Genomic DNA, 25887 nt, shown 5'->3' on the forward strand with positions numbered 1-25887 from the left:
CGTGACGTAATGTAACCTCAGCAAGTCGGCGGCGATGTAAGGCAGGACTAGGCAGCGCGCCTCCCAGACGCAGAGTAGTCTGTGATTGGCTCGGGCTGAGAAACCTCAGAAACCCGAAAGTGAGGACCTCACAGATGCACAGCTGCCGCCCCCCGCAGAAACCCGAGCCCGGTCAGAATCCAGCTGGCGGCGGCGGCAGGTAAGGACACTTATGAGGAGAAAGTAGAGGGACTTGGGTCCGCTGCGCGCAGTGTCGCCTCTGTGAGAGGAGGAGAGGCTCATACCCAGTGTGTAGCGTAGGACGAAAGGAACAATGGAAGTGGTGTCTAGTCCTTAAGCTCCCCCTCGGGCGGACAGTTTTTCTCCTCAGCTGCAGCCAGTGGCTGGAGGAATTGAGGGAAGTGTTTCCTCCTCAGCCAACCTCTTCCCCTAGGCCGGAGCCCCTTAGGGCGAGAGCAGTTGTTGAGGCCGTCGGTGGTTTAGGGTGACGGGAAAATGGCGGAAAACAAAACGGTGAAATGAAGAATGCGGCGTCCCTCTGGCATTTTCTCTCGGCGACCTCCCCCAACATATTCCTCTTCTCGTTCCCCACCCCCCCGCCCTAGCCCTCCCCCCGCCCCCGCCCGCCGCTCCTGGTAATGGTAACCTTGCAATGCGCAAGGCATGTCGGCGTCTCAGAGACCGTGGCACTGATCGGGCATTTTAGGGGATTGGGAGCCGTCAGAGCCGGGGCTGAGGTTTGGGAGGGGGTGGAGAGGGGGCGTGTGCGGCAACTGTCGCCTCCGCTAAAACACCACCATTTTGGTTCCCAGCGGTCTCCCACGTAGCGGGGCAGAGGGAGCTGGGGGAGGATGAGGGGTTGGGCAACACGGCGTGGGTAGCAGCGGCGGGGACGGCTGCACCAAGTGAGAGGAGGGAGGAGGGGAAAGGGTGTTCTTGTCTCTTCGCTCTTCGCCTTTCCATAGCGTAGGTTCTGTTCGATTTATGATCCAGTCTGCTGGGTAATGTAAGAGAGGGCACGTGCGTGCCTTCTTCTCGAAATGATTGAAACTTGGCATGGTCGTGGGAAAAGGAGACTCATGCGGGAGGAGGGTTGCGTCCAAAACTGCAATACTGCTACTTGCCAGCGCTCCTTTGTCTCCTATCTCTGCAAATACTACTTTCGCATTCTCCTGCTCGGCTGCCTTAGGATTTCTCTTCTATCCCTCACCCTGTTTACATCACTGAGAGGCCAGGTCCTGAACGAGCTGTGTTTAGAGGAGGCGGATGAGAGTAAAATGGTTGTTTGTTTGTTTGATGATTCTGCTCCCCTTACATTGAAGGAAAAATGTGTACTTGAAGCGTGCTTGCTGGTTACCTTCATTCAATAAGGATGTAAGATACACTCTTGAGAAAGAAGCCTAGCTAGCTGTTGGCTATTATTTAATACTTAATATACTGTTGTTGTTCTTGTACCTTATTTATTGTTGATCTTATTCAAACTTCTATATGGAGAAAGGTGCTCCGATTTATTTAGTATTCACGCAGCGTGGTATTTCTCATAATAGTTGCACCGTGGGTTAAAATTTTTACGTTTCATTGAGCGCTAGTGCATATTTTTTCTCTGGATTTGGCAAGGATAATGCTTGCCCTTGGTTGGTTCTTTTTCACTTTCCAAAATAAGGTGTTGCTTAGTGATTCTTAAAACGTTCTTTAGAGAAGATTTTGGTTTAATCAAGTGGTCGAATTCTAAGTGTAATAATGCTGCTTATATTGTAGTAGGTAGTCGTTTATGTTGGAACCCCTTAGGTTAATTTTTAGATAACAGATTTAAGCATATGAACCCTTCCCAACCTCACCTGTAGGTTAAAGTGTAAAGAAAAATTATTAAGTTGTGTAAGGATTTGGTTTAAAATGTTTTAAAATATCTAACTTTGAATGTATTTATTTTTACAATAGGTAAAGAGAACATGTTTTCCAAAGAAAGTAACACAGTTCAGAAGGAAAAATAAAAAGAAATTGCTTCATATTTTATTTTACAGTATGTAAGAAAATCTACAATTTCTTCAAGACACTCAAGGTGATTATCAATTTACTTAATGTTTTATTTAAACAAAATTGTTTAAAACATTTTAAGACATTTCTAATTGTTTTATTGGTTATGTGATAAAGCAATTACTCAAACGTTGAAATAGGACGTTTTAAATGTTAAAAATAAGTCTTTATGACATTTAATTTACCTGTGAACACATAAGTAGTTTATTGTGAATTCTTATGGCTTCTCTTCATTTTGAAGACAGAAAATAATGTGATATTTGGAAAAAAGATAACAAAATACATCTAGTTGGTAATTTTTCCCACACATACAGAAATTTTCTCTGAATCCTTTGATACACAGAAATGTCATCTACTGCTGTAGGATTTTTATATACATGACTCAAATGTTGATAGAGGTTGTTCTGTGAGACTCTCCTGCCTCTTGTACACCTATAGATCTTTAAGGCAGGGATAAAAAACATCTTAGTGATTTTTACTTAAAGACAGATGAAATTGTTTTATGTGGCAGCTTTCTAAAACTCATTAATGATGTAACCATCTTTTGTGCAATATAGTCCAATTTATTAAACACTCCTGACTAAAAATGAGAAGTGCTTTCTAAAATTGACAGTATTTTTTGGTTGATTTACTTAGAATCATATGTTTGAAGAAGAAGTACACATGTAATAATAAGAAATGTGTTGAGTGATAACATCTGACTTTAGGTTCCATATCTGGTGCTCTTAAATATAAAATAAGTCTTTTGAAATGAAAAAAGTTGGACCCTCACTTTCAAAACTGGCATGAGGCTAGTGTGACTTTATTAGTAATTAATGAAAAAAATCAGTTGTACAATTACAAGTAAATGATATTCTGAAAGAAATAATTTGCTAAATGTTTGTATGTGATTGATCTTATTTCTACCATATTTAGGAAGCAGTCATGTTTCATGAGTCCTCAGAACTGTGAGACAAGAGAATGTAGTAGAGTGAGGCCAGAAGTCCCTACTGGCTCAGAACTCCAGGGAAACTGGGATAGAACATTTTACATTATAAGTAGAACCCCAGCAGCCAGAGTTGAAACACAAGTTTATCTGCACAGCTCCACTGCAGGGCTGATCTGGGTCTGGAAGAAATGGATGAGAACCACTGGATGAAATTCACTAATACTAGACACCTGAGTCCTCTAGTAATGTATAAACATCCCAACTATTGTCTGTTGTCATTTTGTTCTTTTTCTTCCTCTTTTGTAACCTATTTTAAATGGAACTTCAACGCTACAGTTTTGTTTTTTTTGCTTGCTTCTGTCACTTGCTTATCACCCTTAATGTGCCTTAGTCTACATTACCTTTGGTTTACTTCCACTTGGCCCTTTTATTTATGGCTGTCACATAAAGCGTCTAATCAAGGTTTTTGTTTTGTCTTCCTTCGTAATAAGATTTGCACGTTTGGTTGATAGGCATATTTTCAGTTACATTTTTTTCTCAAAACAACTGATTTTGGCCTAAATTTACTTAAACTATTTTTAAAACCATTTCTTTTACAGAGATTTGAGTGAACTTTGCTAAGTATGGATTCAGGTGGCGGAAGTCTTGGATTACACACATCAGACTCTAGAATGGCCCATACCATGATTATGCAGGATTTTGGTAAAGCATTTTCTGTGTTGTACTTTTTTTTAAAAGTCAGAGCTTACTAAATATCAAAAATATATAGGCATACCTTGGAGCTATTGCAGGTTCAGTTCCAGACTTGGAATTCAGTGAGTCAAATGAGCTTTTTGGTTTTCCAGTGCATATAAAAGTTACATTTACACTATGTTGTTGTCTATTAGTGTGCAATAACATTATGTCTAAAAGAATAATGTACATACCTTAATTTAAAAATATTGCTAAAAAATGCTATTATCTGAACTTTCAGTGAGTCGTAATCATTGATCACAGATCACCATAGCAAATATAATAATAATGAAAAAAGTTGGAAATATTGCTAGAATTACCAAAATGTGGCACAGAGACACAAAGTGAGCAGATGCTGTTGGAAAAATGATGTGGGCAGACTTGCTTGATGCACTGTTGCCACAAATTTTCTATTTGTGAAAAAAAAGAACAGTATAAACTGCAGTAAAACAAAGCACAATAAATGAGGTATGCTTGTATTGAGGAAGGGGACAATAACAATGGAAAATTGCTCTTTTATTAGGAAAATACATTCCTGTGGTTTATTTTCTTAAAGTAAAGCTATGTGTCAGTAGTCTACTTAAAATCCTTAAAATTTTGTGGGAAGGTTGATGTAAGGAAACGTGGAATATAGAGGTAATATCATTTGAAATGAAAAACTCAATTTGCATAAATAACTGCATCGGATCTCAAATGTAGAAAATACCCAATTGGCTTTCTAAAATATATTTTAAGTTGCATTGTTCATAAAGCTGTAAGAGGAAATTTTTCAGTTATCTCAAAGAAGTTAGATGTTTATATAGTGATACATGAAAGTCATGCACTAGGTGATTAATCTGATGATGCTATAGCTATGTCCTCATAAAGTTGTTACTAATAACATTATATTATTCTTTTTTAAAAAAGAAAAGATTCCCTACTTTTCTGGCCAAGGTTTTCAGTAGCCTCTTAACCATCATTTTGACAAACTTGCTAAGACTGCACTGATAGTCAACAAATAAACTGAATTTGGGCAGGGTCAGTCTGAATTACTGAAGAGAGAAGAGGTATCTGAAGTACAAGAGTCAGGGATAGGATGGTAAGAATTGAAGAAAAGATGGGAGTGAGTAGAAAAGACAAATGGTAAGTTTGGATACAAAGTAAAACTTTTAAGTTAGGATAAAAAGTAAAAATGGTAAGTTAGGATAAAATCAATGTATTATGGAATTGTAGAAGATGAAGTTAGGGATGGAGAGTTGCAGCTAGTGTGATACTTTGCTCAATTAAGAAAATGCTACTGTTGTGTTCAGATAATATGGTTGAATGTTACTTCATCTCCTCTTGTAAAGCCCACAGATGAGAACCAGAAGAACTGGATTCTAGTTTTTCCAGTCCTATTAACTATGAGTGTAAACTTGGACAAATTACTTAATTCACTTTTATGAGGGAGTTGGATTAGATAACATGATAACATTTAATGGTGTTCCCTGTTCTGTGATTCCTTGACATTTATTTCGATGAATAAAGGTCTGGTGCATAGATCAAGACTAAATGTGGTGGGGATCAAGATGACTGTGCAGTTAATTGATAAAATAGAAGGGAAACTTGGCTTTATTATTACATATAAGAATAAGCAATCTTCACTTTATTCTTTATTTTTAAAAGTCAGATGTGAGTGGCCTTGGTTATGGGTGACTTAGAATTGAATTGGGGTGGAAAAAAAGTACAAGGATAAATTTCAGAAGTACAAAGGGCTGAAAAGTAAGATTTCACAAAGAGTTTTGTAAATTATTTGCTAAGGATAGTTTTTAAAATACTACAACACTTGAACTTCAGTATGGTAAATAAGTTTTAGCTGAAATGAAAACTTTAATTTTTTACCTTTTAAAAATAAGATATTTTAAAAATTAAAGAAATGCAGTATTTTCTCCATTTAATACAAAGTATGACCTACCCTGCAGCATTTGGTAAAGTGCCAGAAGCCCCCCCTTCACTCCTGAATAAGTTGCCTGTTATCAAGTAAAGTATGATTCCTCTCAGGCAGGAAAAAACATCTGATTGGTGCTGGCGAATATTTACTTGGTGTTCCTTTACTTGGTATTCCTTTTACCTTCCTTTCCATTGTTTCTCCTCAATGTCTTCAGATTTAAGTGTAATTGATCCTTGAACAACACTAGTGTTAGGGGCATCCACCCCCTCACAGTCAAAATCCTAGTATTACTTTTGACTTCCCTAAAATTTAACTGCTAACATCCCACTGTAGACTGGAAACCTTACTGATAACATAGTCATTAACACATATTCTGTATGTAATTTATATTATATAATGTATTCTTAACAATAAAATGAATGAGAGAAAAGAAAATGTTTTTCAAATTGTTGCAAATCTCCAAAAAGTGTTCCAATATATTTATTGAAAAAAAATCCATTTATAAGTGGTTCAGACCTGTACTGTTGAAGGGTCAATTGTAATCCCTTATTACATCTACACTTTATTTCATTTTAGCTATTAAGCAAGTAGAACATGCATATTGAAATATTTTGTGTATGTTCTTTTTTCTTGTTTATTTTGTATTGATACATAATTCATATACTATACAACTTACCCATTTTAAAGAATACAATTCAGTGGTTTTTAGTATATTTGAAGAGTTGTGCAACCATCACCACTGTCTGATTTTGGAACATTTTGTCATCATAAAGTAAAACCACATACTCATTAGCAGTTACTCCCTACCCACTATCCACAGACCTAGGCAACCACTAATCCTTCTGTCAAAGGATTTGCCTTTTCTGGACATTTCCTGTAAGTGGAATCATACCATATGTGGCCTTTTGTGTTTGGCTTCTTTGACGTAGCATAAAGTTTTCAAGTTTTATCGATGTTGTACCATGTGTCAGTACTTTATTCCTTTTCACTGCCAAGTAATATTCCACCGCATGGATAAACCACAATTTGTTTATCCATTAATCAGTTGACAGGCATTTGAGTTGTTGAAATATTTTTAGTGCATTAGAACACTTGTGTTTGGCCTAAAGCTTTGTGTCTTAGACTAGAGTATGGTTACCCTTGGAGGCATGTGGCAGTGTGCCAAGGTGCACCTGAAACCACAGGATAAACAGCACATCTTGGTGTGCCTTTCATTTGCATTGGGGAGAATACACACACACACACACACACACACACACAGATAGTTGCACTCACATAAACATGTTAATGGGATAGAAAGCAAAATTTTCATTCACTACCCCCTGTCTTTTTTTTGAGTAATAAATTGGAAAAGTTTGAGAACTACTTCCAGATTTTGTGTTAGTATTTTCACAGTATCATTTAAATCCCTTTCTAAAATGAATTTAATAGAGTAAATAAGCTTATTTATGCCAGAAAATATTTAAAGTCATAGTTTTTTGTTATATAGCTATTTGTGATTCAACTGCCTAATAGTATTTTGTGGTTATTGGTTTATGAAAGGGTGCATTGTTTTAAAATGCTGTTTAAATTTAACTTTTATGCTTTTAAAAATTCAAGCAAATAGATGGCAACTAAATTGTTTTTACATTTTTGGTTAGATTATTTTGCTGGATATCCAGTTAGAGCAGAAATAGCTGATATGGTTAATGTTTACTTACTCATGTTTAGGGATGATATCACATTAAACATTTGTCCTTGGTAAAGAAAGTCTGAACTCTTAGAAGGCAGGAACTCCATATTTTTTTGATGTACAGATTCAAGCTCAATTTCATACATAGGTATTTTCATTTTTGTATCATATTTTAATAAATGCAAAGGTACCAAACAGTTTAAACCTATTGGGAGGATTTTTGACAAAGGAAATTTTATTCCTGTGATTTAGGTTTCTTCTGAAAGTAGTCCCCTTGGGGTCAGTCTGCCCACCCATTAAACTTTGCAAATTGCAAATTCTAAAATTTCATTACAAATTAGATACATTGTCTTTAAATTTCTGCTAACATCAAAACAGATACTTGCAGTCCCATAAGTTAATGGTATTTTGAAACAAGAGTTTAACATACACAAGTAGTGCTCTCTTTAAATTTTATAATGTTGGTTGGAAAGGGATGGCTATTAAGAATCTGAGACATTAATTAAGAAATTCATTAGACTAGTTTCTTTTGAAGGATAGTTGAGATTTTTAAATTTACAACATTATGCTTTATGTAATAACTTTGCTTATGTCTAAGTATAATGGTTGTCCTTGAATGTAACAGCTATTTTAAGATTTTATTGTTGCAAAAAGTATGTTGCATTGGGACTTAAACAGCAAAACAGCCTTAGACAGTGGTCCAAAGCAGATCCAACAAATACCCAATTTCATGCTATCTCTGGTGAAATTCTCAGTATTTGCATTTAAATGAAATAAGTTTAGTAAAATGGGAAATGCTTGAAATGATGACTTATTTCTTACTCTTTACTGGTTATCTAATTAACACTTTAAAATTTTTTTCCCTTAATCATTTGTAATTTGCTACCTAGTGAGATAAATTTCTAATGCCATCTAATGCTGCTTAATAAATGCTTTAAAAATGTTTTTTATTGAAGTATAGTTGATATACAGTATTATATTGGTTTCAAGTATACAACAGTGATCATCAGTAATCTTTGTTATTAAATGCTCACCCCAAGTAGTGTAGTTACTATCTGTCAACATAGAATGATGTTACAGAACTATTGACTGTATTCTCTATGCTTTAGTTTCCTCCCCTTGACCAATTTATATGATTGAGCTTGTTTACTATACCACCTCAGGGAGGCCAAATTTAAGAGTTGCTCATGAAGGAATTTTATTACATTCTTAAAGTATTTAGAAGGTGGGTAGGAGTCGGTGTTTACGATGCTACTCAAGAAAAATGTTAATTAAAGCTTTTTTCTTGCAGATTTACTAATTTAGATTTTAATACAATTTGAGTCCATATGAATGATTTTGTTTAGCAAACCAAACTTTTGTCTAAAATGGAGTTTGGTCTTTTTTCCCCCCTCAAAATCAGGTGTTGATAGAGACCTTCCACTTTTGAATGTAGTAATTCTTATAAAGAAGTTCAGAGACTTTTATGTTTATAATACACATTTTATAATGTAATAAGCTTGTCATATTTTATTAACTCAATTTAACATATTAGTACACTTTTATGTGTGTGTCCTTTTAATTTTTTGAAATACTAGACTCACAGGCAATAGAAAAAATATGTACATAGGGTCCCATGTACATTTTACTCATCTTCCTCCAGTGGTGACATCTTACATAACTGTACTACAGTATCAAAACCAGGAAATTAACTTTGGTGCATTACTTTTAACTAGACTACAGACCTCATTAACTTTTCACCATTTTTTATATACATTTGTGTGTGTGTGCATGTGAGTGTATACAGTTCTGCGTAGTTTTGTTTCATATATAAACTTGTGTAAACACCACCACAATGAAGATAAAGAACTGTTCTATCACCACATATATGTTATGTCAACATATTCACACACACACCCTTGGCAACTGCTAATCTGTATTCTATCTCTAGTTTAATAAATTTGAGATTGTTATATAGATGATTCCAGTTATACATTATACAATACAATATTCTTACCTTTGGTAATTGGCTTTTTCACTCAGCTTAATTTTCTGGAGAGTCACTCAAGTTGTTGAATGTATCAATAGTTTGTCCCTTTTTTATTGCTGGGCAGTATTCCATGGTAAGGATGTACCATCATTGATTTAACCAACCATTCACCTGCTGAAGGACATATGGGTTTGCAATTTCTACTACAGTAATAGCTTCTGTGAGCTGTTATGAATATTCATGCACAGTTTTTTGCATAAACATATGCTTTAATATCTCTGGGGAAAATGCCCTAAAGTACAGTTGTTGGGTTGTGTGGTAAATGCATGTTTAGTTCTGTAGAAAACAGCTAAACTATTTTCCAGAGTGGCTGTTACCATTTTACATTGCTACTAGTAGCATGTGAGAGATCCAGTTTCTCCATGTCTTCACCAACCTGAGCTGGTATTATTGTTTTATTTTTTAAGCTGCTCTAAGTGGTGTGTAATGATATCTCACTGTGGCTTTTATGTTTTACTTGAAAATAAAGTACATTGTTTTTAAGGTCTTAATTTAGATTTTACTACCATTGTATTCAGCTATCTCCACCCCAGTTCCTGGTTGGTGCAGTTAAATTATCAGTTTTTTAAATGATAGTTTGGCCAGGACCATTTCATATTTTAAAAATATTCTGTCATTTGATTTATAAATTCTGTACTTTTAATTAGTAAAATAACTTTACTCTTCTTGGATAATTGTTTGTATTATAGTGGCTGGAATGGCTGGTACTGCACATATCGATGGAGACCATATTGTTGTTTCAGTTCCTGAGGCTGTATTAGTTTCTGATGTTGTCACAGATGAAGGGATAACTCTTGATCATGGCCTTGCAGCTGAAGTTGTCCATGGGCCTGATATCATCACTGAGACTGATGTAGTAACAGATGGTGTAATTGTTCCTGAAGCTGTACTGGAAGCTGATGTTGCCATTGAAGAAGATTTAGAGGAAGATGATAATGATCACATCTTGACTTCTGAGCTAATTACAGAAACCGTTAGAGTACCTGAGCAGGTTTTTGTGGCTGACCTTGTTACTGGTCCTGATGGACACTTAGAACATGTGGTCCAGGATTGTGTTTCAGGAGTTGACTCTCCCACAATGGTATCAGAAGAGGTTCTTGTCACTAATTCAGATACAGAGACTGTGATTCAAGCAACTGGTGGTGTTCCTGGTTCTACAGTTACTATTAAAACTGAAGATGATGATGACGACGACGACGAAGATGATGATGATGTTAAGAGCACTTCTGAAGACTACTTAATGATATCTCGTAAGTGCAACAACAATGCATTACTACTGGGGAGTTTGATTTATATATCGCCTGGAAAGATTTTCTGGGTTGGGGAATCTAGTCAGTAAAAGTCATGGGGGTGATCTTTTTTGAAAAATAATTTTTTTTCAAAGCTGTGTTGAGATGCTTTTTTGAATTTGTTCATGTTTTTAATTTACTCAGTGAAAACTCATACCCTAGATTAAGTAAAATAATGCAATTTATTAATATCTTAGAAAAGACAAATTTGGAAGGTTCAACAGCACTGTTGATACAAAATTTTAATGGTCAATATATTTCAAAATGGGACATTTATTATATACAGCCACTGCTTTCATTTTAATATGGCAGGTGCTGGAGTTGTCACTTCAGTTTTGCTTAAGAAGTTAAGCATAATAGGTTAAGAAATATGTAATTGGTTTTTATATTAAATATTTGAAAAGTGAATCATAAGGACATATTGTGTCCCACCGTTCTGTGCGTTTATTTTCTGTTTGCCTAAATGTGTGTGTGTGTGTTCTATGCAAAAATACTTTAACATGTTTATTTCAGACTGCCTTACAGTGTCCTTAAGACACTCTATCTGAAGGAGAAAGAAAGAACTATCTTGTTCTCCTTTTAAAGTGGTGGGTTTGCCTGAGCAGTAATAAAAATCTCATGATGAGTGAGCTTGTGGAAGACGTAGGTCTGTTCTTTATAAAATTTGAAGGGATCATACTGGAAATAGTAAAGATTAGATAAGGACTTCACTTTTCCAGGGAGGATTTTTGTTCTTTTCTTTTTAAAATAAAGTTGATTGGGAAGTGCATTGCCAGGTAGAATATGTGTATGTGTGTAGAAAGTGATTGTATGTTATATGTGTGTATCAATAAATTTAAAACTAAAAACAAATTAGATTTAATACGTGTATATGATTCTGAAGGGTGTTTTTTCCCTCAAGCACTTTGAAGGTGAATATTTACATTGTTTTTAAGGGAATGATTTAAGTTGCTGAAAGACTAGAGTGCCTGTGCAAATGTTATTACCTCTTTTAAAATTGATGTGGATTACTAAAGCAACTCCATATTTACATCTGAGCCTCACATTTAATAAAAACTATTGTTATCATTATACAAAATGGTGTGACAAAAGTTGGTAGTCTTTCTGTACCAAAATAATATTGAATTATGCCTTTAAAAGGGTACTAGTCAAATTAAACCCTTTGGTTTTAAAGCATTTGAAAATTCAGACATACGTCTTGTGAGCAGTTACATTATCTTCTATGATTTGATTCTGCAAAAGGCTTTTTATTCTGAGTTTCTAGATATTTCAATGTAGAATATTATCTTGATATTATTATATATGTCAAATGTAAAGGATTTGCGACCTGGCCTTATAGAATTAGACTGAAGATTATAAAGAACAATTGTATTGCTTAAATAATATTGGTATTGCTGCAGGGTCATTTTATGGGGAATATAGACTTGGGATTAATTATTTGTAATCATTTGTAAAGAAATGATTTGTAAAGGAACAGCAACAATTTTTTTAAATCCCTTTAAACTTAAGCAATTTTTTGTGGAAAATAGAATATACAAATACACAAAAATTGAATATTTTTTATATTTCCTATTTTCCCACCACCCAGATCCTTGACAGTTTTATAATGGTTATAATACTCATATAGGTACTAGTTACTCTCTCATTATTTTCATTTATTTTATTTTGTTTTGATTTAGTTCTTTGCTTTTTCCCTATCTTAATCTTCATTTTCTGTACCTCTTTGTTTCTGTTGACCAGAGAATAAATTGCCTTGAAAGGCCTCAGTGTTAATTTTAAAAGTCCTCTTCTGGTTTTTCCTCCAAGATAGAGTTTTACACCATATCTAAGAGAGACAGTAGAGGACTTAAAACAGACCTCCATCTTGTCATTGAATTCCTAAATATTCCTATAAGGAATTCATATCATTAGCTGAGTTTTACAGGTAGGGAGTTGGTCTTCTCTCAATATCTGAGGTGCATCTGAATTTTTTCCACTTTCAGGCTAAACTTCACGAATTCCATATCTTAGCAGATGTTTAGATTCTTCCACTTGTGCTGAGTAACTCAGAAATTAATGTAGGATAGCTGTATCTGTATATATTATCCCAGATGTGCTCTTTAAAAATACCTAACCCCCATAAGGCATTTATGGGTAATGATTTCCTTTATAAAAAGCTTCAGTGGAAGATGGAGGTTCCTTTAATAATGAAGCAATGTAATGCATTCAAATTATTTTTTTAACTTATAAAATCAGTTTATGTGTCTTTCAGGAACATAATTTTGTAAAAAGTAAAATATCTTGGTAGGGTCATTATGGGAATCTCTGCAAACCTCACCAATTTCAGGGATAAAAAAAGGTAACACCTTTGTAATTTTTAACAGCTTTATTGAGATATAATTCACATGCCATACGTTCACTTGTTTAAGGTGCACAATTCAATAGTTGTTAGTATACTCACAGAGTTGTACAGCTACTACTAAAATCAGTTTTAGAATTTTTTCTTCACCCCAAATGAAACTCCACACCCTTTAGCAGTCATCCTCACTCCATGCACCCTACCCACCAAACAAACATTAATTCAGTTCCTGTCTCTCTAGATTTGCCTATTCTTAGCATTTCTTATAAATAGAGTCATATAATATGTGGCCTTTTGTGTCTGGCTTCTTTCACTTAGCATAATGCTTTCAAGGATCATCCATGTTGTAGTATGTGTCAGTACTTTATTTTTTCTTACCAAGTTATTTCATTATAAGGATATGCATTTTATTTATCCATTTATCAGTTGATGGACATTTGGGTTGTTTCCACTTTTTAACTATTATGAATAATGCTGCTATGAGCATTCCTGTACAAGTTTTTATGGGGACATACGTTTTCAGATCCTCTTGGGTATATACCTGGGAATGGAATACTTTTGTGATTTAAATGTTGCTAATTTTTGTTTATTTCAGCATTGTGAAAATACAGGTCCTTTACACATTGCCTTGCCCCTCCCAGTGGTACATCAATACTATGTCTATACTACACTATCCACCATGATATTCTGGTAGACATAACATAAAAGGGGTACATTAAGCAGCCCACTTAATAAAAAAGGAATTTTTTTGTACATTTTGCTAATATAAAATTTTAATCAGATGGTGTCAGTGGGCTATAAAAAGATACTGAACATTAGCAAACTATGCAGTGTTGGCAAACAATGCACCTTACTCTTTTATGCTATATTTAGCACCAGTAGAATTCTGTAGTGTATATACTATTACTCTCGTATTATTGGCTTGATGTCACGTGGATTGAGAAATGACACTGTATGTCGTGGATATTGCAAGCCTTACAACAAGCACAAATGGTTAAGCTGGAATTTGGAGTATTTTGAGTATTATCTGCATTAAGAAGAGTCTTTGAAGATCTATGTCTAAAGTCAATTGATTGGCTATTAAGTCTTTGTTAATTTAACCTTGTACTTCCTATCACAAAGGATAGAGTGAATCTTGGTGAAGTTGATGACTTAGCTCTTAAAACTGCACACTAACATCTTTAATAACTATCATCTTCTATGAATTTAAAATACAGAATAAATTTACTCAGTACATTTCAAAATTGTTCATTCTAAGGAATCTAAGTAGAAAATAATGAATGCATTAACCTATGGACCTTAAGGAAAGGTATAAATGGAATCTGAATAGCAGCAGTAACTTCAGTACTCAAAGCAAAAATTATGGTCCAGAACTATTGAGAAGTGACCCCAAAATATGTATTTCATTTCATAAGCTTTAGTTTTTTAAATTATTATTTTTAATTCAGTTCCTCCCAGAAGGAACTGTGATCACTCTAAATCACTCAAGTATAATAAAGCAGCATTTATCAAATGAGAGTATTTTTACTTATTAATTTACTCTAAGTTATTCCAACCTAAGAAATTAATATTTGGGATGCTTTCTGAGGTGTTTGTATATCCTGTATCTTTATTTCCAAGAATAATAAAGTACTTTTTTTCTGAAAACTTAATGTCACTTTATTCTGTTTTCAGTACTTGTGGAATTACTTATAGTGAAAGGTTTTGGGTTTTGTCATATATGATACTATGATACATATAATAGGAAGGAGTAGATTTTCAGTTTTGACTACATTTCAGTTTTTATAGGGACAAGCATATAATGGGGGGATTTTATTGTTGAATATTTATGCTCAAATTACAAAGTTTGTTAATATGATATATTCATTGCATAGTTCATGCATAGTATTCATGTGAAACTAAGTGTTATTCTTAAAGACTGAAGTAAAGAATCATATTTTTAAAGTATACTTAAAATGTAAGTAATATTCTCAAATATTACTTCTTTACCTTTGTATATGATTCTGAAGTAAAACATACATTGATAAACCTAGAAGTACACAAAATTTCTGATTTGAAGCTGTCTTCCATGACTCAACAGAAATTAAGAGTATTTACTAAGATTTTTTTCTATAATGATTTTGGAAAAGCCCTTTATATAAAAACAGGGTGTTTTCTATGTTTCCTCTATTTTTTAATCCTAGACTTCACATGTTAATTGGTTTTAGAAATACTGCTATTTAATTTGGGAATTGTTTTTTATGTGACCTTTTATGAGTATTATGTATTTTATGTTCTAATTTTTCTGTTATTAAATTTGGTGTTAAGATTTCACTTAAAATGTTGAACATGATGGAAGATTAATCTTTTCCCAAACCTTTTAATTATGCTGTATGGTTATTAAGCACTTTTTGTGTGTGTGTGTGTGTATAAATCTCTGAGTAGGTTTTTTAAAATACAATTTTATCTGTAGTATATCTGATCTTGTATACTGTTTTTCATGAAACATATACCACTTTAATGGTTGCAGTAATAGGTCATTACCGAATATAGTGGGTAGATGGTTAACACAGTACTCAGTATTTCACATTGCACTTATGCTTCTCACCCACTAAATATCAGTGGTACTTTTTGACTGAAATAGTTCCCTCTTTATATTTTACAGTGGATGATGTTGGGGAAAAATTAGAGCATATGGGGAACACACCATTAAAAATTGGCAGCGATGGTTCACAAGAAGATGTTAAAGAAGATGGATTTGGTTCAGAAGTAATAAAAGTGTATATATTTAAAGCTGAGGCTGAAGATGATGTTGAAATAGGTACAAGACTGATTTATTGCGAATGGTTAGGAATTAGAACTTCCTTGTAACCTTTTCTGGCTATTCTACAATTGTGTTCAAAGTGCAGATTTTTTTATGTATCTCTTTCAGGCTGGGATATAAAAATTGTATATGGATATAAAGCAGAAATGCAGAATATGTTATTAGATTCTTTCAAACAAGAGTAGAATATTAAAGTTGAATTATCAAAACAAATGAGTGGAGAGGATTTGGTTTAGAGTAGGAAATTATAATGAGTATTTAAGGGCAGGCTAAAGGCTAGAAACAGGTCGCTTATATTTTCATCCTAGTCTGCCAGTAAACTGAATAGCTTTTGGTGAGTTACTTAATCTCCTTCTGCCTCAGTTTCCTCCTCCATAAAATGACTATAATGACAGTAACTACTTTATAGGGCTATTGTTAGGATTAAGTGGGTAAATTACATGTAAGAGACTTACATAGTGCTTGGCATGTGTGATGTGTTAACATTTGTTGTAATTTTTCATTGATGACAATTTTAAAGTGTAATTCATGAGGAAATTCTCTTGACACTTAGAAATTTACATTGGAATATTTGGGGGGAATATTTTTCTAAAGGAAAATATCTCTTATATATCCTCCTTACTAATTTAGGGAATTAGTCCATGATACTCCTCTATTTTGTGTTTTAATTATTAAGGTGGAACAGAAATTGTCACAGAGAGTGAGTACACCAGTGGACATTCTGTAGCTGGAGTGCTTGACCAGAGCCGAATGCAGCGGGAGAAGATGGTTTACATGGCAGTTAAAGATTCTTCTCAAGAAGAAGATGATATCAGTAAGAAAAAAATGGCACAGTAGTGACTTATCAGTAGCCATCATGAATTCTTAAAAAAAAAAAAAAGCAGTCTCAGAGATGGAAGTGCTGTATAGGGGCAAACTTTGGTAAAATAAGCCTGACTCTTTGCTGTAATTAATTTAGAATGGAAGGGTCCTTTCAACCATTCAAAAGCATACATGTATTGTTTATATCAGCCAACATGCAATACTGTGACTCAGATACAAAGGATATAGAGATCAGTAACATATGGTTCCTGACTTAAGTAAATTCCATAAGTATATAGGGAATTACTGAGAATCTACTTTGTGTGTGTTATTGAGTAAGTGGTGTATATATTATCTCATTTAATTCTTACAACTGATCTGTCTCTGAGGTAGGTGGTATTATCCCTGTTTTATGGAAGGAAAAAAAAAACGCTCAGAGAAGTTAAATAATTGCCCAGGATCATTCCAGTATTAAATGAGGAAGGTAGAATTTGAACTCATACCTGTATTACTCTACTGCCAGTGTTCTTTCCACATGGCAGTGACCACTATTGGCCTCTTTCTGGATTTATCAGTGGAAGGGCTAATTGGTTGTTCTTCTGTCACTATGGGTTTAGCTAAGTTAGTATTCTTACAAGTTAAGCTGCCAGGATCTTTACTTATACCTATGATAGTCTCCAAGGAGTTGCTGCTTAAGTTTTCTTTGGGCTTGAGTACCACAGGGTAAAAAAAAAAAAGCTCCTTAGACTTCCTTTCCTGCCATGCTACCCATTTCCTTATGAAGACATTTCACTCTGCCCACTTTCTTCTCATCTCAGTATAGAAATGCAGCCCTACCCTAAGGCTTCTTCTGTCTTCTTGTCATGCTGAGGCAAAACTACTTTGTTTTGCTCTAGGAGGGCAAGAGTCTCCACTAGGTGCATTGACAGTACTCAGCTTTTAGCCATTCTCCACCTTCATCTCTATTCCTCAAATTTCCTTCCCTAGGAGCTATGGGGAGCTGAATTTTAATCCCAAACATGAATAATATACCACAACTGAAAATATCAGCAAAACACAAATGAGTCTAGAGGATTTGGTTGAAGAGGAAAAGAGTTAAATGAAATAATTTTTATTTGGTCTCTAAATTCTTTATTATTATTATTTTTTACTCATTGGTCAATAAAAGGGCACAGTAGCAGGTGGGGGATTAAAGCTTAAGTTAGCTGCCAGTATTGTATGGGGATGTGGAAAACTTAGACCAATGTTTCCTTTCTTGTTAATTGGAAGGGAAACTTAGGAGAAGAGGGACTTTTTTCCCCACATTTTATCTACATTTCTTTTGTAGTGAACAGAAGATCCCAGTATGTGAATCAAAAGTAAAGAAATTCAAGCAAATTTTCCATTTTACTGGTTAAATCTAAACAGATTGTTTCACATAAAATATACTAAGTGACCCTCTAGGTTTAAATTTTTTACACCAACACCACATTTTCTTAAATGAGTCTCATTTAATGCTTTTTTTCCTTGGTAGGGTCTCTGAAAATCCTGCCTCTTAAAGGGTGTCCACATATTCTTGAACACCAGCATTATATCTATCTATATATTATGCAAATAATATATATGTGCTTTTAATTATTTTTGTTTTAAATTTATTTCAATTACTAGTGTTTTTGACTATTTTTCATTACATGTATAATACTGCATTTAAGTTACAATAGGTGGGATAGAATGGACCACTTTCTAATTCTGATTCTATGGGAAATGCTTTCTGAGTTCCAAAGAACTGTCAGGCAGAATTATAGAATACAACCCTTATGATAAATTTTTAATGCCCAGTAGATTGTAAAATCAGTCAGTATATTTCAAGCGCACATGTTTTAGGTAATCTAAAAATTACTTCATAGGATAAGTTCTAAGAGGAGAATAAGAATTTCGATAAATGATTGTCTCCTAGTGGCACTAACCTCCAAAGTGCCTAATGTAGTTTTTAAATTAAACAAATTGAAATCTTGAAAGTTAAAAGATTTAAGTTGTTTGGAATTTTTTTACCCATTTATTAAATATTTGGGGTTGTAAACAAGCAATTATTTCTAAAATTTAGGTTGCGCTGAAATAGCAGATGAAGTTTACATGGAAGTCATTGTAGGGGAAGAGGAAGGAACTTCTCTCCCTGAGACTCAGCTTGAGGACTCTGATGTTAATAAAACAATTGTCCCTGTTGTCTGGGCTGCGGCATATGGTAGGACACTGACATTTTTTCACCTGATAAGTACATATCTATTTGATCAGTCTTTAGATAATTAAATATGCTGTGCTAATGCCCCCCATGAGTTGGCTAATATTATAAAATGTTTTGCTGTGGACTGATTCATCTGTAGTTACTTACATGATTTTCCTACCATATATGTTCTTTAAAGTGAACCTTGCTTAATGCATTGTTGTTTTTCAGTAGGATTTATCTTAAATCCTACTTGTATAAGTAGGATACATATATCCTGAGTGCCATAAAAAGTTTTATTTTTCTGAAATAGAAATATTCTTTGAAATTTGATACTCCCTCTTTTGCAAAACTATATATCATGTATTAACGCCACAAAAAAGATTTTGGGGTTTTGAAAATGAACAGAAATCCAGGTGTGCTCTTTTAGAAAGCATGTAATGGAAGGTAATTTTATCAGTTTTTTTTCCTGTTTTATCTCATTCCTACTTGATTTACAAGATGGTCAGGTATACTCTTAACTTTAAAAATTATGGTGTTCAAATGCATTAATTATCTAAACTTGGTTTTTCCAAAGGTTCATCCATTCAAGTCATTTGTCTTCATTTGTGAGGGGGTACTGTACAGAAGTATTTACTCAGTTTTTATTTAAAAATTTAATTTCTTTAAAGGTTAGCAGTTCCAAGGATGCTGACAGTAGCCCTCATTGTCAGTGTGTGAAATTACCCAATCCATGGGAGTGGAAGAACTCAACAAAAAGATTTTAATCCAAGGAATAGTGGTCAAAATTACATTTTATAGAATAAGATGTGATCCTCTAGTAATCATATACATAGTATATCATTTTTTTAATTAGTCTGTTTTTTTTAGGAGATGAAAGAAGAGTTTCCCGAAGGTATGAAGATTGTCAAGCATCAGGTGAGAGAGCATTATATGTGATATATAAGTTCAGTAGCCAGTTTGGTATACTGCTTGGTAAATGAAGAGTTAGTAGTTTGTGTGTACAGACACATTTGTTGGACACTGACATTCCTGGTCCTATCTTTTCTGTTAGTTCATAGGAGTTTGCCTCTTTTGGGAATTGATTAATTTATGTACAGGCATAATGTGTGTTATCCTGCGAATGCAGTTCATTTTAGATTTACCTCAAGATACAAATACCAGGCAACTTGCTACATGGGCCATAAAAGGTTGCTGTGGAAAACAATGTAAACTACATTTTGACAGAAAAGTAAGAATATCCATGATATCAACCATTTGTTAATGTCTTCGTCAGGGTGGATCTGTTTTCATTATTTCTATAGTAACCAGTAGATTTATGTAACTTATATGAAACCCATGTGTTAGCTTAATTTTTTTTAGTTTTAATATACTGTCATATAGTGTTTATTCTGTGGTTGATATTTCTCTTTATTTTCTTAAAAAAGTAAGGAGATTTTTTCTCATGATAAAGTATTGTTTCTACCCTTAAGAGATATTTGACTCTCCAAATTAAATGTAGATTTCAGAGGAATTGATGAGAGGCATATACCATAGCATAAAAGCAAACAGTTTTATAGGTCCACATTTTTTAATTATTGTATAGCAACAGATTTGTGAGGACTGAGATTTTATTAAGTACTTATTCTTTATACACTGATCCCACTGAAATTGTGATAAATTGCCTGCCACATCTGTCTTAACCCTTAAAATCAATCTTAATACTTTTAACATCGAGTAAACTATTCTAAAGCATATATACAAAAGGTCTGCTTTTTGTTATGCATTACATGCAGTCACCATGCCTATACTGATTCACTGACATATATTTCTTTACTAAATGTTATTAATTTCATGAGCCTTCATTGGTGAGAACTTGATCTGATGCCAAGATTTTGATTATAGTAATAAAATTCAGTTTCTTATGTTATATTCAACTTATCAGTTCATTCCTTTAGGATGAATAAATTGGGGTATATTAAAGTTAATTTCATATGATATCCTATGTAAAGTGTTTGCATATACACATGTGTGTATAAGGGTGTAAAAGAGAGAGGAGAAGATGGGTGTCCTTTGTGAAATTTAGTACTGCAATGGCAACTTGATGCCATTTCATCTCTCGTAATTTATCTAACCAAAATCAAAAAAGTATGAATACATGTAGCTTAATGCTACATTGATTTTTTTTTTAAGGAAATACCTTGGACTCAACATTAGAAAACAGAAGTAGTACAGCAGCACAGTATCTTCAAATTTGTGATAGCATCAATGCAAATAAAATACTTAAACAAAAAGCCAAGAAGAGGAGAAGGGGAGAAACCAGGCAATGGCAAACAGGTAAAAAGCGCTAATATTTTCCAATGGGGAAGTGTTTTTTTCATAACCAAATTAAAAAACTCAGTTGTTTATAGTGTAGTTCTTCTCCCATGTATCTGTTCCTGTTTGATCTAAATAGTTTTTGTATGTGTTTGGTATTTAATAAAATTATGCTTGTTTGCTCTGTACACAAATGATATTTTTAAAGAGAATTTTCAGGTTTAACAATAAAGGGAGCCTGTTTCAGTTTACAAAGGGCATGTGATACAGCATTTTGGCAGGTAAGTATAGTTCACAAAAGAGTGCTGTTCATTACTTTTTAGTGAGCTATTTTATCATAAATTGCTTTTAATGTGCATTTTATCTTACAGGATTTTATTCCATTAGTGTAGTTCTCACATTATGAATGTCAGCGAATTTTGGCACCTTTGTTGTAAGACTCTTTAAAACAGTCTGGCCAAATGTCACAACTTTCCCTATTATTTTTTTTATCTAGCTGTGATAATAGGCCCTGATGGACAGCCCCTGACAGTATACCCTTGCCATATTTGCACAAAAAAGTTTAAATCCAGGGGATTCTTGAAAAGACACATGAAGAATCATCCTGATCATTTGATGAGAAAAAAATATCAGTGTACAGATTGTGACTTTACAACTAATAAGAAAGTGAGTTTCCATAACCACTTAGAAAGCCATAAGCTCATAAACAAAGTTGACAAAACCCATGAATTTACAGAATACACACGAAGATACAGAGAGGCTAGTCCACTGAGTTCAAATAAACTTATATTAAGAGACAAGGAGCCGAAGATGCACAAGTGCAAATACTGTGACTATGAAACTGCAGAACAAGGACTGTTAAACAGACATTTATTGGCTGTTCACAGCAAGAATTTTCCTCATGTTTGTGTTGAGTGTGGTAAGGGCTTTCGACATCCTTCCGAACTCAAGAAACATATGAGAACCCATACTGGTGAAAAGCCATATCAGTGTCAGTATTGTGTCTTCAGGTGTGCAGATCAATCAAATCTGAAAACTCACATTAAGTCTAAGCATGGTAACAATTTACCATATAAATGTGAGCATTGTCCCCAAGCATTTGGTGATGAGAGGGAGCTTCAGCGCCATCTGGATTTGTTTCAAGGACATAAGACACACCAGTGTCCTCATTGTGACCATAAGAGCACCAACTCAAGTGACCTTAAGCGGCACATCATATCTGTCCACACTAAGGATTTTCCTCACAAATGTGAGGTCTGTGATAAAGGTTTCCATCGTCCTTCTGAGCTCAAAAAGCATACTGACATCCATAAGGGTAGGAAGATTCATCACTGTAGGCATTGTGACTTTAAAACATCAGATCCATTTATTCTCAGTGGTCATATCCTTTCAGTTCATACTAAGGATCAGTCATTGAAGTGTAAAAGGTGCAAGAGAGGGTTCAGACAACAAAATGAGCTTAAAAAGCATATGAAGACCCACACTGGAAGGAAGATTTACCAATGTGAGTACTGTGAATACAGCACTACAGATGCATCTGGTTTTAAACGACATGTGATATCAATACATACAAAAGACTATCCACACAGGTGTGAATTCTGCAAGAAGGGATTCCGAAGACCATCAGAAAAAAATCAACATATTATGAGGCACCATAAGGAGGCTCTTATGTAGTAAGATCAATATAAAGAGAAGCTATTTAGAAAATATGGTATGTTACATGGGAGGAAAATTTCACAAACTTTCATCTGGTCACAAAGCTTAAAAGTAAATCATAACATTATTTCTATAAAGATCTTAAGATATTTTAATTGACAGGGTATCATAGCCCTTTGAAAATTACTTAAAAGAACTTAAGAGGCACCATAGAATGGTTGCAGAAAACTTAAGTGTTTACTTAATAGAATTACATGCATAATCAAACTGCAGAGAGGAAGAATGAAGAGGACTTTATTTGGCCTATCATACTAAAGATAAATGTCTCTGAAAAGATACATAGCTGAGCAGTTTAGCAGTGCTTTGCTATGGCAAGCAAACCTCACTTTTATGCAATTTTAGAAATGGGGTGGGGAAATAAAATACAGTCAACCATCAGTCATTTAGTCATTGAGCCTTTTATATATGGTACCTGGAAATTGAATTCCAGAAATGGCAAGTTTTGTGTATTCATTAGAAGAAATTTCACTGGAAAACAGGTTAGAATAATTCAGTGCTATTAAGATTTTCAGAGCTGCTAAGATTTTATCACAGGATAGGATGCTTAAAATAGAGCATTCTGTGCTGAAGTCTGAGGTGAAGTCTAAGAATTAAAGTTCCTTTTTTTCTGATGGTCAAGTTGATTGTTCACTATGGCATATATGACAAAAATATATTGGAGTCAAATGTGGCTTTCTAAAACAAATGCAGCATCAGTGTTGCAAACAAAGTTAGCACTATATTTCTTAATGATCTAAATATTAAACTGAGAACAGTTTTCTTAAATATTATAATGTTTAGAGGGTTTTTTTAGGACAGTCTTAGCAAGTATCATTGTTCTAGTCATACTTGCTCTAACATTTAAAGGTGCAATTTTATGCCATTATTGAAAGGTTTGATTTTTAAAATCTATATACCATATTATTAATATGCATTTTCAATGTGAGGCAGTATTTATGCAGTATTTAACAAAACACTATGCTGCCCATAGAGTTTGGAGGTGGATATTCAGTTTACAGTGTGTAAATTTAAAATATGCATCCCTTTAACAACGCTTTGTGTTAGCATGCTGCAAATCAAAACGGCGCTTAATATAAAAAGCTGGGTTTGGGAAATTTAATGAAAATCCTGTTCATAAATGTAATGCATATGATGTGTACTTTTAAGTTTTAGTTGCTTCATGTTTACACTCAACTGTTCAACATAATTAAAATGTAATTTTACTTCATGATAAATTGTGGCTTTGTGTTTCAAATAACGTTCGCCTTTCTGTTTTTGCACCAGATAAGAATCAGTTCCTTGAGGATGAATTTTTTATCTTTCTTAACTTCAGAAAATTAAATTTGGAAAATCTAAAATTGTGTGTTATGTGGCTGTAAATGATGTACACGCTGTAAAATAAGATTGTCACTGTTACGTGGGATTATTATTTCTAAATGTTACTCATTGAAATGAGCTTACAATAAAAAGCATTTATTGCACTTGAAGGTTTTATGAGTTTATTTAAAGTTGTGTTATGTTCACTCTTTATTAAAAGACTTAAAATTGTTCATAGGCTGTTTGGTCCATGGTTTAAAATTTTGTACAATTTGTGCATTAACAACAACATGAGCTAGGAATTTAAGTAATTATGATTATGGCATGATTATTCTTAAAAAAATGTATGTTTTTGCTAAAACCATGGTGAAATACTATAAAGGTACCCATCTTAAAACTTGAGATTTAGTATTATAGAGAAAATTAAAAATTAATAACCTGCTTAGGTTAACACAATCTTGAGAAGTGAATCTAATTATGTTCCTAATAGACCAATATACATTCAAAAGGAAAGGTATTAAATGAAGTATTTGGGAAAGATGTCTGCAAAGGAGCATAAAAATAACCTGCTATGTTCACACTAGTCAGCATTCAATAGAATTCATGTACCTAGATATATAGCATATTGCTTAAGACTCTTGTCAATTGATTATTCTTTAATAATCACTAACAGAAAAAGAAGAAATCTTTTAGCCCTTGCATGTTAGACCAGTGCTTTTTAAGCTTTAATGTTTGTAGAGTTCACCTAGAGATCTTGTTAAAATGCAAATTCTGATTCAGTAGGTGTGGAATGGAGCCTACAATTCTACATTTCTAGCAGGCTCCCATGTGTTACCCCCATTGAAATAATAAGGTGTTAGACAAAAGCCTCTAGTGTAATTCTGGTATGAACTTTGGCAGCTTTGCTTAAACAGATAGCTATGGTTGAGTGAATAAAGGGAATCCATACTGAGGACCTGGAGTTTGAGCTGAGACATGAGAGGCAAGAAGGAACCAGTCATACAAATGTCTTGTAGAAAAATACTCAATGCAGCAAAACATACAAATGCAAATAACCTGAGTTGGAGTGACTTTTGGCGAGAACATGGTGAGAGAGACTGGTAAGAATTGAGACCTATGGGAATTTGAAGTGGGAAATCATTGGAAGGTTTTTAAGAAAGGGAGTAATGTGATTAAGATTTACATTTTGAAGGTCACTCTGGAGGCTGTGTGAGGAATGTATCCTAGAGGAGCCAAGGGAAGCTGGGAGTCATGTGAAGAGTTTATTACACTTGTCCATGGTTATAGTGGAGCTGGAGAAAAGAAGATGGTTTTTCTTTATTTCACTTAATAAATTGAGTCCAGAAAACCTCAGGCAACATAGAACAGGTAAGAGTTTAGCCTATGCTGCAAACAAAAGACTGTCTTAAAAAAAGACAGATTTTCCTGGCACAGGCTGCCTTACATGCAAAACAGATTTCACCTAAAAATGGCATGTCAAAGTACCTTCACAAGGAGAAATATTTTGGGAATTACTAAAATCTCCTTTTTTTCTAGAGCAGTTAAGGGACATTTTGTGAAGACGGATTTGTCTGTCACCTTAATGGCCTGCATGATGGAGAGGAAAGTATTTGTAATTGTTACTTGGGAAGGGCTCTCAAATCCAACTTATGTCTCATACTGGACAACCATCAGCTTAAAACTTAAAGTGCCCTAAAAGATATGTATGATAGATAAATGATACAATAGATAGCTTTCATTGCAGAAAATTTTCAACCATGTACAAAAATAAAGAACATAATGAGCCCCTACATAGTCACAACTCACCTTTAACAATCATCACTTTGTGGCAAATTATGTTTCATT

The 25887-nt window shown here is 34.0% G+C and overlaps 1 protein-coding gene across 8 annotated transcripts; it reads left to right on the plus strand.

Annotated features, from left to right (window-relative positions):
* On the plus strand, positions 1-24206 carry ZNF711 (zinc finger protein 711). 8 transcript variants are annotated; one of them, XM_036929989.2, is made up of 11 exons: positions 1-199; positions 1939-2059; positions 2950-3209; positions 3562-3664; positions 9994-10554; positions 15576-15731; positions 16411-16548; positions 18619-18756; positions 19606-19653; positions 20908-21051; positions 21527-24206. In XM_036929989.2, exons 4-11 carry the CDS (start codon positions 3586-3588, stop codon positions 22702-22704), a joined length of 2442 nt encoding a protein of 813 aa, XP_036785884.1. In that variant the 5' UTR covers positions 1-199; positions 1939-2059; positions 2950-3209; positions 3562-3585; the 3' UTR covers positions 22705-24206. The 8 variants fall into 8 exon arrangements, with proteins under 8 accessions (XP_036785884.1, XP_036785883.1, XP_036785886.1 ...); XM_036929988.2 differs by having other exon boundaries at positions 2950-3204; XM_036929991.2 differs by having other exon boundaries at positions 3118-3209.
* Positions 24207-25887: the final 1681 nt, after the last annotated feature.

This window comes from Manis pentadactyla, chromosome X (assembly GCF_030020395.1).
Source record: "Manis pentadactyla isolate mManPen7 chromosome X, mManPen7.hap1, whole genome shotgun sequence".
Taxonomy (NCBI): Eukaryota; Metazoa; Chordata; class Mammalia; order Pholidota; family Manidae; genus Manis; species Manis pentadactyla.

Excerpts from the sequence above, each read along its gene's own strand:
- ZNF711 (XM_036929989.2), top strand. The coding sequence starts at position 3,586 with ATGGATTCAGGTGGCGGAAGTCTTGGATTACACACATCAGACTCTAGA. Across the intron at positions 10,555-15,575 it reads AGACTACTTAATGATATCTC|TGGATGATGTTGGGGAAAAA; the intron begins GTAAGTGCAACA and ends TATATTTTACAG. Across the intron at positions 16,549-18,618 it reads TCAAGAAGAAGATGATATCA|GTTGCGCTGAAATAGCAGAT; the intron begins GTAAGAAAAAAA and ends TCTAAAATTTAG.